The sequence below is a fragment of the Canis lupus genome, chromosome 17 (genome assembly GCF_011100685.1).
Source record: "Canis lupus familiaris isolate Mischka breed German Shepherd chromosome 17, alternate assembly UU_Cfam_GSD_1.0, whole genome shotgun sequence".
NCBI classification, from domain to species: Eukaryota; Metazoa; Chordata; class Mammalia; order Carnivora; family Canidae; genus Canis; species Canis lupus.
The window spans coordinates 1,923,511-1,939,132 of record NC_049238.1 but is presented as its reverse complement, the minus strand read 5'-3'; the positions used below and the strand labels follow the sequence as shown (position 1 = coordinate 1,939,132).

The 15,622-nt window shown below is 56.3% G+C and overlaps 1 protein-coding gene across 5 annotated transcripts in view; it reads left to right on the top strand.

The window, feature by feature from the left end:
* The window catches only part of EIPR1 (EARP complex and GARP complex interacting protein 1), a 120,397-nt gene that overhangs the window by 52,674 nt on the left and 52,101 nt on the right, over nucleotides 1-15,622 (top strand). The window contains exons 1-2 of one of the 5 annotated variants that reach the window (XM_038560681.1): nucleotides 8,476-8,629; nucleotides 8,712-8,836. The exons of 2 other annotated variants lie outside the window; for them this stretch is intronic. In XM_038560681.1, coding sequence (XP_038416609.1) covers nucleotides 8,549-8,629; nucleotides 8,712-8,836 — 206 coding nt within the window. In that variant the 5' untranslated portion in view covers nucleotides 8,476-8,548. Of the gene's footprint in view, nucleotides 1-8,475; nucleotides 8,630-8,711; nucleotides 8,837-15,622 lie in introns of those variants that run through there. 2 more of the 5 variants (XM_038560679.1, XM_038560680.1) reach the window with 2 other exon arrangements.

Genomic DNA, 15,622 nt, shown 5'->3' with positions numbered 1-15,622 from the left:
AGACCAGGGCTGGCGATCTCTGCCAATAGCATCTGTTAGGGGATGAGGGGAACAGAGAGCAAATGGAGCGAGACACTAGAAAGTCCTCCCCGAGTCACTGCCATCTGAAATGGCCAATGCATCAGCGTTGCCCACCACTCTGCCCCATGTGTTCAAAAGGGCCTGGCACGTAGTAAGCACTAAAAAAATATTTGTTGAATTCAGTGAATGAGCAAATACATGAAGGGTTTGCTCTGGGTCTACTTAAAAATAAAACTAATATAATTAGGATGATAGTAAACCGCACAATTAATGGGCTAACTCTGGCCCACTGCCGGTTTTCCGATAGTTTTATTGCCACACCATGTCGTGGCTGCTTTCTGTTGACGTGACAGTCTGGAGTCATTGTGACAGGGACCACGTGGCCCACAAAGCCAAAACCCCGTACCGCCTGGCACTGCACGGCAGGAGTTTGCTGTCCCTGGACTAGGATCCAGGAGAAAGTCTGTGCTTCCTCAGGTGCGTGAGGCTGGACCGGGGGTCCGTCCAGAGGCTCAACACTGAGAAGCCCAAAACTCCACTCACCACACAACAGGGCACTGCCCGACATAGGAGAGACTTGAGTAGCCAGCGAGCCTAGATCCCTTCTTTTATTGTTTATGAAACAGTTCGTATTTGCCAGGCCCTGCGGCAGCTTCCGTCTCAGTAAGCGTGTGACACAGGCAGGGATCTCTGCACTAGCAGACGAGCACGGGGAGGCTAGTGGCACTCGGGGCCCCTCCGCGCCTGTGGGTCTGGGGCCTGCGTCTCACAGCACCCGATGCTCAGGCCAGCCGCTCTCCTCCAGCCTCGCCTTACCTCCTCTCTTGGCACCCTACCGTCCGTGTTCACGTGCCCTGTTTGTCCACACGTCGCGCGGAGTGTTTCTTCATGCCAACTCTCCTGGTCTTTCCTTTGCCACCACACCTGCATGATGAGCTCCCAGCATGGGCCACCCTGGCCCAGACCCTGGAGCCACAAGGGACGAGTAAAGTCCCCTAGTGCTCATGTCAGGATCACGGGCAAAGAGAGGTGTTGCACTACCACACGGGAACGCCCCGAGAGATGTATTCTCGTGGGCACCACCTGCCCACCTGCTGATGCTGGGAGAGGCTGAAGGCTTCCTCTGAAGTAGGGACAAAGTCAGCTCCCAGGCTGGATGGGAAGGATGGTGGGTCAAGGCTGTGAGAGGCTCAGACCCAGGCAGCTGAGATGGGTGTGCAGGGGGAGGATGTGAGTGTGCAGGGGCAGGAGGGCAGGGTCGCATCAAGGTCTGGGACAAACTCCTGTCAAGAAGGTCACTGAGCTGGTTGAAAATAGTCATGCGGGTATAATAATCTCTTGCAGTTGGTCCTAGACCCAGGGCAAACAATTACTATTGTACAACAAAATTCATTTTTGCTTATTATTTAAAAAATACTTGTGTTTATTATATATAATTATTTACTAAATTTTAAAAAATATTTAATTTATTTATTCGAGAAGGAGAGAGCAAGCAGGGGCTGGAGCAGAAGGAGAGGGACAAGCAGACTCCTCACTGAGCAGGGAGCCCAACGCGGGGCTCGATCTCACGACCCTGAGATCATGACCTGGGATGAAATCAAGCGTCAGACGCTCCACCAACCGAGCCCTCCGGGCGCGCCTGTGTATTACACTTTTAAAGTGGAGGAGTGAAAATCTCAGGTGCACTTTGGATATCATCAAGGAATTATTAAGGTTGATACTTGTTCAAGTGTTGGCGACCATGACGTCCATCGGCCACTGCTGTACTGCATTCAGTGGCAGGGAGATGCATCTTGTTGAGCATCTTGTCTCGTGGCTTTGCTGGTAGCCTCATGCCACATCAAATGACAACATCGGGTGGAGTCCAAGTTGCCCATAATGAGGTTGAGGACTTGGTCGCTGCCATAGGTAACAGCCCATTTCTCACCTGGGTGGGTGGGTTTGCTAGAGCGTCCCAAGAGGGTGCCCCTGGCAGGATGCCACAGCGAGCGCCGGGTGCAGTGTATGGAGTTGAGGTGCACATGGGTCCTGGACCCCCAGGCTTTCCAGCAGGCCCTCCGTCTGCCTCCCTTCTCTGAGCCCACACGGGTCTCAAACTCCACTGGAGGCGTCAGCTGCCCCTGGAGCATGCAGCCTTGCCGTGATTCGAGAAGTCAGGGCCACCTTCAGCAGGCTGAGCACAGGCCCTCCAGGTGCCCCACCGACCCAGGCCACCACACCCCTCACGGTGCCCTTCACCATGCTCCACTCAGGGGTCCTGGGGTGTAGGCCACTGGTCTCGGTGGTCCTGGGGGCAGGGGCCAGGGGCGAGCCTCCTGTGATGGCCAGAGTGCCCTGAGCCAGAGTCCTTGGGCAGAGCCCACCAGCAGCCTATAGGTTGTGACAGTGTCTTCAGGATGATCTGGGAGGGAATGCGGGGGACGAGAGGAGCCCAGAAGACTTGAGAAGGCTCCCACAGTCTAGAGCATGGTGCTCATTAGCCTGGAGGCCTGTGTGTGAACTGGAAGGTTCTATGCTGTTGGTTTAGCATGGCTTATTTTGTTTGATGTGAAAAAGTGATTCCCATTTTTTCTCCAACTAATGGCAGTTTTTTTCTAGACCTGGCCACAGAGGTTTATTTATAAATAGTTTTAGTGTTTCTGACAAAACAATGGCCCACCCATCACTGCCTCATATTTATTATTTTGGTAAGAGTGGAGTCTTCACTGTAACTGTTCGGGCTGCTGTAACAGCAGGCCTGTGCTTCTCACGGTCTGAGGCTGGAGTCCAAATCAAGGCCCAGTGAGTGTCTGGTGACGGCTGCTTCCTGGGTCATAGGTGGCTGAGCTCAGTTGGTGAAGGGGTGGGGAGTGCCCTGGGTGTCCTGTACGCGGCCTTGGATCCCAACGTGAGATGCAGCCCTGCCCTCCCAAAGGTCTCACCTCCTGGCACCGTCTCCAGGGTATTAGGGTCTCCCACGTGAGTCAGGGGCACCGTCTCTGGGAGGTTAGGGTTTCCCATGTGAGTCAGGGGTACCATCTCCGGAGGGCTAAGGGTTTCCCATGTGAGTGGGGCACCGACATTCAAGGTGCATTCAGACCACAGCACCCCATGTTGCCGTCTCCCACTCGCTAGTGTCATCCTCTTGCACAGGCTGTGCAGCTGAGGGCTGAGGGCTGTTTTGGGAGGTCCTTATCTGTCCATCCAAGGAGCCCAGGTGCTTTGGGAGTAAGTGCAGGGATGCAGACATTAGGATCAGATGCACCTGCTTTGAGTCTCAGCTCTCTGTGAATCTGTGTGACCTTGAGGCAGTTCGTAGGTTCTCTGAGGCATAGGGTCAGCATTTGTAAAAGAGGGCTCCTAGTAGCTGCTTGGGAAGATTGTGGGGAGGTTAAAGAGATTCATTCATGAGGTGCACATCGTGGGCCAGCCCTGAATCGGAGCCTTGGCAGTCACCATCACCATTGTGGATGGCACAAGGCATATGGAACATACTAGGCATGTGACCTTCACTGGATGAATGGGTTACAGAGCTCATCTCAGGATGACAAACCATTGACATCATGTAAATGACAGGTCGTCAAACTGGCTGCATGCTGGGATTACCCGAGCTGCTTGTAGAAGTCCCCTTCCCTGGGCCTCACCTTGAATTCAATGTTTTGCATAAGGCACTGACATTAGGAGTTTTAGACTATCCTTGAGTGATTTTAGCAGGTGGTCAGAATTGACACTGTTGACTTAAGACCTTTGGAGAGCAGGACACAATGGGCCTCAGGCCACCGTGTTGTCCCCCAGTGGGTACCCGGGATGGTGACCCTGTGATGGCCCTAAGGCGAGGGTGCAGATAGGCTTTGGAGTCCAGCAGAGTTCCACCCGAATTGGGACTGCCTCTTACTAGCTGTGGGACACTGTGGTCGGCCATGTGATCCCCAAATGGACTCTCCAAGAAGATCCAGAACATGGCTGATGCTCAAAAACACTGGTTTTGCTGTTTATAAATGATGACACGTGATGTAGAAGCATAGTACGTTATAGAGCTGATGTGTCCATTAAATGAGAGAAGGTTTGGAAAGTACGTGCTACAGCTTCTTAGACTTACTCTCTCATTGTGTCACCCATGTATGTTATAAATACGTTACCTACTAAACATACATGTGTGCTGATTGCTTTTAAAACTATTGTCTTAACAAGTATTTATATAAAAAGTTTTAAAAATACGATGTAACTTATTTTTATAATATAATCCTGATCTACATCATAATGCATTTAGCGAGCAGCCATCTTTCCTAGATCCTTTTTGAAAGCAGATAGGTTATAAATTATAAATATTCAATGCCTAGCAGAATCTGATACAGAGAAGGCATTCAGGTATGTAATGAACTGTGTACTATTCACATAAGATGGCATCCCATTTTGCATTGATGTGAATCCTAATTACAAAAAAATTGAATTCTTGACCTCCAAGTGACTGTGTAATACTGGGTGTGACTGTGATTCTCCTCTGCGCAGTCTCTTCCCACCCTTAGCCATCCCCCACTGCTGTGGGCACTGGTGCTCAGGTGGGAGCTGGCGCTCAGGTGGGGGTTCACATCCAGAGGGGTGGCTGGCTCTGAGTGGTGGAAGCTTCCAGGTGGAAGCTGGTACTCAGGTAGAGGCTGGTGTTCAGGTGGGGTCTCCTGTGCAGGTGGAGGCTGGTGCTCAGGTGGGGAGGGTCTCATGTCCAGGTGGAGGCTGGTGCTCAGGTGGGGGGGTGCTCACGTCCAGGTGGGGGCTGGCAGGTGCTCAGGTGGGGCGGGGTCTCATGTCCAGGTGGAAGCTGGCACTCAGGTGGCGGGGGGTCTCATGTCCAGGTGGAGGCTGGTGCTCAGGTAGGAGGGGCTCATACCCAGGTGAGGGCTGGCACTCAGATGTGGCCAGAGGTGTGTTTCTGCAGTGTGGAGACCTGGTTTCAGGTCCATCAGGTGTCCTGGTTGATGCAGGAACTGAGGAATCTCTTAGGAACTTGGGGAGAAGCTGAAGTTTACAGCTGTTCCACTTCCTGTTGAGCAAACTAGGGCTTGGCTCCTGGAGTGTGGAGAAGGTCACCTGCTGTCTCTGCCTGCCTGTAGCACTAGGGGGTACAATAGGTTTTCTCTGTGTCCTTCCTGCTTTGTTCAGGCAGACAGAAACACGTCTGTACCTGCTGACATGTGTGATTGGATGGTGATTAGTCTGGCTGCCAGAGGAGGACCCAGAGGATTCACGACCCCCGCTCACTGTGCTGCTGGAGGGACTGCTGCCCTGCCGCCCGCCCGCACACGCCTGCCCTGCCCTTCAAGGGCTTTCTGTTCTCCTCCTTCTGTTCCCCCTCCCCCATCCTACTCACATCGCTTTCCTCCGTGGGAGGCCTGGGACACCTGACATTCAGTACAAAGCCAGAGTTGGGATTAAGAACCTTTAGGAAATGTTCCTGAGTAAGTGTAAGCTGTGGTTGATTGCTGTGGCCGAGTCTTAGGGGGAGAGATTTTCTCTTGACTGTGGTTCCTGGGAACATTCAATTACCCAAATTATAACCTCTGTACCCAAACTCCCTTCACATTTTAGTGGGAAAATAGCACCTTTAAAAAGGGATCATGATTTTGTATCCTTTTGCATTTAAAAAAGTCTCGCATCTCTTACAATTTTTTGTGTTCCTTATATGACATGTCGTAATTACTCATTCAGCATCTGTCACTGAGCATTTACAGCGCACCAGGCACTGTTGTGGACCTGGGGGTACAGCAGTGAGCCAGACGGGTGCCCTCACGGGGCTGCATTTGAAGATGAGCAATGCATAAATGTAAATATGGTTTCTGGTAGAGAAAGTGTTATGAGGACAAACTAAAGCCAGTTAAAGGCATAGAGAGTGAGTGCTGGGCACTGACTGGTTGGGGCAGCCTCTTTTGACGAAGTGAAATTTGAGCATCCAGGGAGGGTAGATCAGGAATGAGAGAGCGCGGGTGTGTCCATGTGCCACGAGTATGCGAGGGTGTGCACATGCTATGTGTGAGGCTCTGTGCATGTGCCACGTGTGTGAGTGTGCACTTGCTGTGTGGAAGGGTGTGTGTATACCATGTGTGAGTGTGTGCATGTACTGAGCCTGACTGTGATTGAGGTAGTGTATGTGCAAGAGCTATGTGTGTGCACATGCTGTGTGTGAGGCTCTGTGCATGTGCCACGTGTGTGTATATAATGTCTCGTGTATGTGCATGTGCTGTGAGGGTTTGTGTAAGTGTTGCATATGAATGCACACACTGTGTGTGGGTGTGTGCACGCATGCACTGTGTGTATGAGTGCATATCCTTGCTGTATGTGAGGGTGTGTGCGTGTACTGAGCCTGAGTGTGATTGAGATACTGTACATGCAAGAGCTGCATGTGTGCACATGCCAGGTGTGTGTGTGTGTGTGAGTGCATGGTAACCGTGTGTACACCTACCAAGTGTGTGTGAGGAAGTGCATGGAGCGCATGTGAGTGGGGGTGTATTTGCTGTGAGTGTGCACATGTGCCAAGTATGAGCGTGTGTTCACATACACCGTGTGTGTGACTGAGGATGGGTGTGTAATCACTGGGTGTGTGCCTGTGTGCGTGCACTGTGCCGAGGTCCAGGGGTGGCCTCCCTGGAGGAGGAGCTGGCATGGGGCAGACAGCGAGGAGGCCGGCCAGTGACCCCCAGCGTCCGTGAGCAAAAAGCGGGCGCGGGCGGGTGAGGCAGGAGGTGTCTGGGTCGCGGCGGGGCCCGCAGACCCTGGTCCCCAGGAGGTAGTGAGTGTAGGGGTGCACAGGGAGGGGTTTCAGCTGGCCATTCCGGGCCTGCGGGAGCACACAGGACAAAGGCCTGGGGGCCACAGGGCAGGGAAGGCAGGACTGTGGGCACAGGAATGTCCACTGTGCTTGCACCGGCATAGGCGTGCTGTGTCCCTGGGGAGGGACGCGGGATCCGCGGGCTGGGCAGTGGGCGCCTGGCTGAGGGCAGGAGGCACCACGGGGGCTTCAGCGTGGAGGGGCACGTATGGGGACAGGACAGAGAAGGGGGAGCTTGTGCAGGCCGGGGAGGGGAGGACCTGGGTCACTGTGGCCGGCCAGCCCTGCTCCCGCCACACCCGCTCTCGGGTCCTGCTGCTGGCTGCCAGGCAGCTTGGGGTCCCGGGTCTCATTGCCCACCCTGTCTGCAGACAGAGAACGCTGGAAGGCGGCGTCTTTGCTATAGGGCTGTACTTGGGGAGAAGACCCAGATAGAGGGGCATAGTGACAGAGGGGTCACTGAGGAAAGGGAGGCCCAGGCGAGGAAGGACGTGGGAGATCGCCAGGGAGTGGGCATGGCCCTTGTCCCTCTTGTCCGGAGCGGTGGGGCCGTTGCGTTGCCGAGGACACAGAGGTGCTGATGAGAACTCCAGAAAGCCGGGTGCTGCGCGAGCCCTGGGTTTCACGGGCTCGTCACCGGAGGAGCCCTGGGAAAGTGCCTGTGCCCTGGCAGGTGGGAGGGTGGCTGCCGTGTCCCCACCCTGGGAGGGCCGGGCCGCCCTTGCCGCTGCAGGCTGTGACTACAGGCCAGGAGTCCCGGGGCCATCCTGGGAAGCATGGCCGTGGGCTGGAGTCCTGTGGATCAGCCCCCTCCCCTCGGCTCAGCCTCCCTGGTTACGTGTTTAGCATTCGACGCATCTGTCGAATGTGTGCCCTGGCCATGCTGCAGTCTGGCCATGCTCTCGGGGCCGCAGCTTTGCTCCGAGACAGTTGCAAGGTCGGTTTTGTCCGCTGGGATCTGCACGCTTGCACTCGAGTCAAGTGGCCGCCTTCCTGGCTGACAGGTCTACCCGCAGACACCTGAGGGCCTAGGGAGGTGGGGGGAACAGGCCCGGTTGCTTAGCAACAGATTCCAGCCCGCATCTGTGCTTTCTGGGCCCGCGTGGTGGCCTGGCTTTGTGATGGCGAGGACTTTTTGTTTCTTATTATACTCTTCCTCCATCGCTGAGGCTGCTGTTTGCTTGCTACTGCCAGGCAGAGAGCAGAAGAACTTTCCCGACCCCCGAGCCAACCAAACGGTGGAGGACCCTTCCTCAGCTATGACATTTGGCATATGACAGTCTGTCTGTCTGTCCTGTGGTAACTTTCCGAGGAGTTAGGTGATTTAAATGAATTCTCTGAAACTAGCAAACGGGCCCCAGAATACACTTAAAATTCAGCGTTTGAATTCCTTTTTTGTTTTCTGATGAGATAGTGATCTGTGTTTTAGAGGAGCTCTGTTGGAGTAGAAGTTGAAAAATCCCATCCCTGGCTGTCCGTTGAGGGAATAAAAGCAGTGTTTCAGGGTCACGTGCAGCCTGCCCACCCACCCGGGGGGCGCTGACTCCTCACTGCATTCATCTCCCCGGATTCTCAGTCCACATCAGACACGCAGCAGCCTGAGGATGTGAGAGGAGGACCACACTCTACGGAGAACCTCAGTTCCCAGTGGCCGCGGAGCAGGCCCTTTGGAGTTCACATGCACCTGTCGGTGACCACACACACAGCAACCTGTCCAGGTCACTCTGAATGGTTCTTGGTGAAGAGAAAAATAAGACTGAGGAGTGGTGTGAGCGTGAGGAGAGTGCAGCAGAGCATCAGCAGGGGCAGGTTAGGACAGAGCCAGGGCGGGGAGCCGGGTGGGGGAGGGACAAGCCCTTCACGCCTTCCCCACACGTCCTCTTCCCCTTAGGAAGGCAGAGGGCCTGACCACAGATGGGCACTCAGTGAGTGTGTGGGGAGCTGTCTCATGCTGGAGGGGGCCACAGCACCAGTGCATCAGCATCTGTCTTCCCTCCACCCAGCAGACGTCATCAGGTATGTGCCATACACTGGGCAGGTGTCTCGATGTAACTACAACAGCAGTTAGGTCACCTGGACCCCTGCCCACATGGAGTTTACATCTCAGGGGAAGCAGGTCAGTGCATCTTCACTCGGTGGCCTCTGCACCCACACCCTCTTGAGCAGGCCCAGAGCCGAGGCCGTGGAGCATGGTGTCCCGAACTTGGTCTTGGAGGCCAAGCTGCATCTGCTTGGAGGTCTAGGCTGGATCCGCTCCTCACTGTGGGTGTGCCCTGAGCCTCGACTCTCCCGTCTACATGGGGATCGATCCCCTAGCTGCGGGGCTGCTGGGCAGACGGACACAGAAACAGCTGGTGTGTGGTCAGGGGGTTCTGGTGCTTGTGTTCTGCAGGGCGCTCCGTGAGGCACGAGGCAGTCTAGGGCACCCCAGCCCCGAGGCCACGCCACCTTCACACCTTCATATGTGCTTACAAAACTGCTTCCCCCGTCCCTGAGGTGAAGACAATACATGTCAGGACACATGCACGCTGACCGCTTGACTGCCCCCCACACCCCCAGATTTGAGCACCTGGCTGTCCCTCACCCGCGGTCTCCCCATGTCTCTGGGACACAGCCGGCAGGACGGCCTCCTAAGCTGGCCCTGCTTCTGCTGTGCCTCTCCTGGGCTTTCTGACATTTAGCATCTGCCAACTGGAGATACGTGGTGGCCAAGTCACGGTGGAGCACTTCCAGTATCAGCAGCGCGATGTGGCTGTCCTCATGGCAGCAGTTGTAAGATACCTTTTGCCTTATAAATAGGTTGACTCTTTGAGAAAAAGCCCTCTTTTCTGACGTGCGTGGGTTCTCAGGTCAGGAATCTGGCAGGGCATGGCAGGGTCAGCCCCTCCCTGCTTCCCAGTGCCTGCACCTGGCTGGCGGGTCTGGTGGGTCTGGAAGGATGGAGCCGGGGTCCTGGGAAGGCTTGTTACTCCTGAGGGTCGTGGTTGAAGCTGGCTGTTGGGGGGGGAGGCTTGAGCAGCAGCAGCTAGTCCTCTCGCCGTGGCTGGTGGCTTCCTCATGCCGTGACACTGGGCTCCTCGGCGAGAGAAGCAAGAGCGGCCAGCCGCTGAGAGCGTGGCCATGTGTGTGTGATCGCAGAAGCTGGGCCTTCCCTCCACCGCCACACACCCATCTCCGTGTGCTCGGCAGCGGCCTTTCTCCTTTGGAACTCGGAAGCTCATTTAGAGCAGTTCTGGACAGAAGGCGGTGACCTCCTGGGGTTTGGCACATGGGCAGACGGACAGGAGGCTGGCAGCCTGGGGCCAGGACATGCCGCCCTAGGAGGACTGTCGGCAGGCCCACTGGATGGGAGCCGCGGTGGTCTTTCCCAGGGTCGTTTTCGGTGGGGTGAAGAGTCCCTGTGCATTTGACCAGTTCGTCTTTGGCTGATATTTATTTTTAATACTTTGCTCTTACACACAAAGCTGTGATGGGAATCTGCACATACATCTTTTGTCCTTGTCTGAGTTTTCCTTCTGGAAAGATTTACCCAGGAGGACTCACTGGGTCTCTACGTATCTTCAGGCAGCCTCGCCGCCCCTTGGTCTCTTCCTGCCTGAGTTGCGGGGACTCTATGTCCCACCCCATCTGCCTCCCCTGCAGCCCTCTGCGCCCAGGCCACACTTACCTACAGGTGGCCAGGCCCTGCTTTTATCTCCTCATCCTGCTGCCTGGGCTGAGGGAAGCCATCCCCGAGGGTGTCTCCTGCAGTGGGGGGCTCAGGAGGGTTCCACCCAGAGGTGACACACGTCACTGGTGTAGCACCTAGCCAGCAAGGGCACAAAGGCTGCTCAGAGGAAGGGAAGCCAGATCTCCATGAGCAGTACTGAAGACGGCCACTCGCTCGGGAGGGTAAGACAGGGAACCCAGAGAGGCATGGAGGGGGTGCAGAGGGGAGCAGGCAGGGGCAGGGCTCAGCGGAGCCCAGGGTTCCCGGACCCAGCATAGAAAGGGGCAGTGTGTGATGACAGGCCCTGCAGACAGGGCAAGGAAGACGGAGTACAGGCCGACATGCCAGCGTGCATGCTGGCACAGCACCACCCGGCGTCCACACCCCGGGGGACGGGAGCTGCGAGCTCGCACTTGGTGATTCCTGGTGGCTCCTAGATCTTCACCCGCTCAGGCTCGCTCATGGAGGAGGTGTTATTCCCATGCTGTTGATGGGAAAACACTTCTCCAGGGTCGCAGAGCACCTGAGTCAGATCTGGGCTTCAAACTCGTGTCTTCCAGCTCCGGGGTCTGTTTTCCTGTCGCAGGCTCCCGTGGCTCCATGTGGAGAACCCTTCCATGGCTGTGTCAGGTATGGAGCAGAGGGTGGTACTCTGGGACACCGTGTGCCAGGCCCCCGTCTGGAGCCTGCAGCACCCGTTGTGTGAAGACTGCCCCCTCGGGCCACCCTCAGCCCTTGGTATTTGTAGACACCTGAGCACCTGGAGGTTGTCAGATGCAAAATGTGTAAGTACAGAAGATGTCATTAAGCCCCCCACGTAACTTGGGTTTTTTGCATTTCATGGGGAGATCCAGAATTTCAAAGTAGTTGCCCTATGCATTTGAGAAAGATTGTTGATCAAACAGATGTTTAAAATGCGTCTTTCAGAGTTCACCCACCCTCTTCCTGCGTCTTCACCATTTTCAGTGAAACGAAGAGAGGAAAGAGGAGCTCACAGTAGGTGAGAGGGCGGATCATCCCGTGGCCTACAGGGCTGTGTCCTCGTGTTTAGCCGACCGGCGTTGTTTAATTGGGGCGCATCGTCGAGATGCGTCTCCCCCGTACGCCCAGCGTTGTGTGAGGGTGGGTGCGGGGTGCTGCATTCATTAGGGAGGCCGTGAGATCAGCCTGTCTGACAGTGGAAGAGTCGGGCTTCTGGAACTGGCTCCTCGTCCCTGCCACACCGAGAGCATTAATGGGCACCAGCTGGGCTTCCCCGCGCACAGTGGCGGCCGTGGCGGCTGCAGAGAGCCTCCGTGCCCACGCGAGCACACACTTCAGTGGCCGTTCCCCGGGCAACGGCGTCTCGCAGCCAGCTGGCTCTGCCCCCGAGCCCATCAAAGCGCACACCCGCCAGGAGCCGGCGCTGTGCCCGCCACCGTCTGTAGGCTCTGATGTCGGAGCATTTGCAACCGGGTTTCAAGGTTAAACACGAGGGAATGAACGAGGGGACTACGTAGTCAGGGACCGCAGCTCGGGGCATGTGTAGGTGTGCGTGGGTGTGCGCAAGATGAGCGGGAGGGAGGGAACGCCCAGCCGTTGGCGGCCGTCAGGTTTCACGTTTGCTCCAGACAAAAGGCGCAGAGAATGGGTTCCCTTGCTTTGCCCAGGGTGAAAGGACGTGTGGCCAGGAGCAGCCCGCAGCCGTGTCCCCGGCTGGGCCATGCGGGCTGCTGCAGGGCGGGCCTGGAGCCCCTTGAAGGCTCCGTGGGGAGGGGGCTCCAGCGTGGGCGTGGGGGCCTCGAGCACTTGTGCCCGGCCGGCGGGCTCACCCGACCATGGCGCTCGTGGCCTTTGCCCGCGGATTTCCATGAACTGACTAACTTAGCTGACTGGGCTGGATGCCTCCATATGATGATACGATGCTGGTCAGCTCTTTTGCAATATTGAATACGAAATTCCCATTTTTAAGCACTTCACCTTTTAAAGCGTTCCAGTGTTTGAATTTGGCCTTTCCATCTGACACCGACTCAATTTAATTAGTACAAGATCCTTTGGTGTTTAATTCGGGGGCTCTGCACGTTTCATACAGGCTTCGGTTTTAATCTCCCATTTCTGTTAAGAGCATTTGTTGTTTTTTTTTCTCTTTTCCTGATCCATCTGTAGGAGTTTGAAATAATCATAATTACTTATGGAAAGATATGGGAAATTAAGGTAATTTGTTTCGGAATTGGGTTTTAATTTGGGGTGTTGGACAGGTGAAATTAGGAATCCTTCCACCCGCACATTGTGACTTCATGAGATCGGCTCCTGTTCTTGAATTGGCCGCCTATCAAGAACCTCCATGAGGCGCAAGAGGGGTCACGCTCACTGCGGTCAGCAGCACGCGTACTGGGTCCTCACGGGCACTGGGGGCTCACAGCGAGTGTTTGGAGCAGATGACTCGGTTTCTGAACCCTCATTTTTTTCTTGAACTCGAACTACTCCCTTCCACTTGCCTTTCTCCTCATTTTGTTTTTCCTTTTCATAAAGAAGATACTTCCCTGGGGGCCAGTCCTGGGTCTGTTTCATAATGATCTCCTTTTCTTAGAATTGCTCTTTACTCTGTCCTTTCTGCCTCCAGGCTGGCCTCCAGGGCTGGTGATGTCCACAGACACTCCCTCCTCCTGGTGGACAGGACGTCAGGAGCAGGACCACCGCCAGCTGGAGGGCACTTGTGGGCACAGTAGACAAAGGTCCTTTCCCAAGTTTTCAAGTTGGGTGGGTTTCATACCAATTAGTGTAAGCCAACTGCTCTAGCGATGAGGGGTCACAGGCACACACAGGGGAGAGGACCCACATCCTCTGGGTTGTTGCGTGGGGGGCATATGCGGGGACACTGGCCCTACCTGTCCCCTCTGCAGGGCTCCTCGTGTAGGAAGCAGCCCCCACAGCCGTGCACAGTGCCTGGCACAGGAGAAAAGTGACAGAGCGTGCACGAACCAGGGAGAAGGGGCCAAGGCAAGGGGATGGTGGCCACCATGCAGGTGGCTCCTAGGAGTGACTTGGGGGCACCCCGTGGGGCTGCAGTGAGCTGGAGCCCAGAGGCTGTTGCAGACAGCAGGGAGCATGCGACCTTAGCACTCTGGCCCTGGCACGGAGCTGGGCCAGACTCACCTTGGGCTGGAGGAAGCCCCGCTGAGCGCTTGTTGCATTCGAGCCATGTTAGGTGGCCGCCCACGAGGGTGTGCTTGCCCACAGTAAAGTCAGATGGGGCGTTTGCCTGGACTTGAAAAGGCAAGCCGACTTCCACAGTGAGCATATGACGTCCCCAGCGAGCATACTGCACCAGGCAGGTGCGCTAGGGAGTCGGCCGCTGCAGCCCGGCTGTCCTGGCGCTGATTCCAGTGGTCCATCCATCCGTGGCCTGGCGACTGCTCCGTCTGACTGAGCCGCAGGATGGCCTGTGAGGTGCAGCGTGGGGCAGCACAGGGACAAGAGGGATGCAGGTTGGCGGGCCGGCCTGTGTGCGGCAGGGGACACGGGTGATCGAGGCACAGAACGTGGGTATGGGGGAGAAGGGCGCTGGGCAGATGCTGTGGTAGCAGAATGTATGAAGGGGAGCTTGCCACACAGGGCAGATAATGTGGGAAGAGAAAGGACTGGAATTAAGGCCGAGTTCTCCCTCATTACCTCCCCCGAACCCACCAAAGACCAGCAAGAAAAGAGGAGCACGGCACTTGCCTTTCCTGTTGAGGGTAGTTCTAGAAAAGCGTGAGCCAGGATGGACTGTGCAGAGTGAGTCACAGCCTGTCCCCCCGCCCCTGTCCTCACAGCAAGCTCCCTGCAGACCGGCGGCCCTAGGACACCTGGGAGGCGGGTCCGGGTGGACACCATGCGTCATGACCACGCCCATGGGCCGCGTGTGATGGGCCCGTGCTGCGTGCACACGGGGTGCTGCTGTGGCCGTGTCGCCTGTACACCCAGCTGTCTGCAGGTTGTAGGCTACTGCGCGGGGGTGCCCTGTCCCGCGGCCTCTTGTGCTCCCTTTATCACACAGCTCCCCCGTGCTTCATGGGTGTGTCGTGAATACTCTGTTTCCGTGTCCTTGGTCCTCAGAGCCCCGGAGCGGGCCCCCGCGTCCCACTCGCTCAGACTGAGCCGAGGCCGTGGCTCGGAGCCGCAGGTCAGTCTCAGCACGGCCTGTCCGGGCTCCGCGTGTGCACACCCCCCGTGCCCAGCGCTTACCGACAAGCTGAGTATTTCAGGGTAGAAACCGCGTGGACCGGTATTGTTACGAGGGGGTTTTTGATGTTTGAGCCTGGGGCACATAGTAGAAACCTAAACACATCCATCAGGAAATCATGGCGTTATCGAAGAATGAAGGTATGAGGGCGTTTTTGGGGGGTGTTAATTAATTTCTGACATGAGTGGCTGCCAGAGTAGTTTATAATAGTGGTTTTAGAAACCATCGCTGAAGGTGGTGCCTGCCATTTTTGCTCCAGCTAATGCTGATGAATCACCGTGTTCTCTGTTTTAATGGGAATGTGGATGGTCCCTGTCCAGAAAGCAAGCGCTGGGATGCCAAGTGAGTGTCACTGTTGCCTTTTTGTAGTTCCGAAAAATGAGTGGCTGCATGCGGAGTGCAAGTTAATGGGCGTATCAGCGAAGAGTTCTGCGGTAGGTGCCAGGGCGCTCCGCGTGCTTGGCGGCAAGGCCGTCGGGGAGTAAGGCTGGGCGGCATGCCGGGCCGGCACCCCATCCTGGCAGCCCTCAGTGCGGGCGCAGAGCCACAGCTCCCGAGTGTCGGTAGCTGGAAAGAGCCGGGGCTCTGTGTAGTTGGGTTCTGAGATGAACAGACCTCTCAGGTGGTCAAAAGGTGACCCAGGTCCCAGGTAGAGCCCAGCATCTCCTCAGAGAGGCAGCCCTGAGCGGGGCCACTGGCGGAGCAGCCCCGGCCCAGCCCTGGTGTGCGGTCAGGATGCAGAGTATGGGCTCGGCCTGGCTGTCTCCTGGGCTGCGTCCTGCCACGGTGCCAGTGCTGTGCGTCCTGCTGGGCAGGGCTGAGGACGGAGGGGATGGTGCTGTGGGCAGCCTCGCTGGGAGCTGGCTGTGAGTGCAGGCGTGTCCCTGCC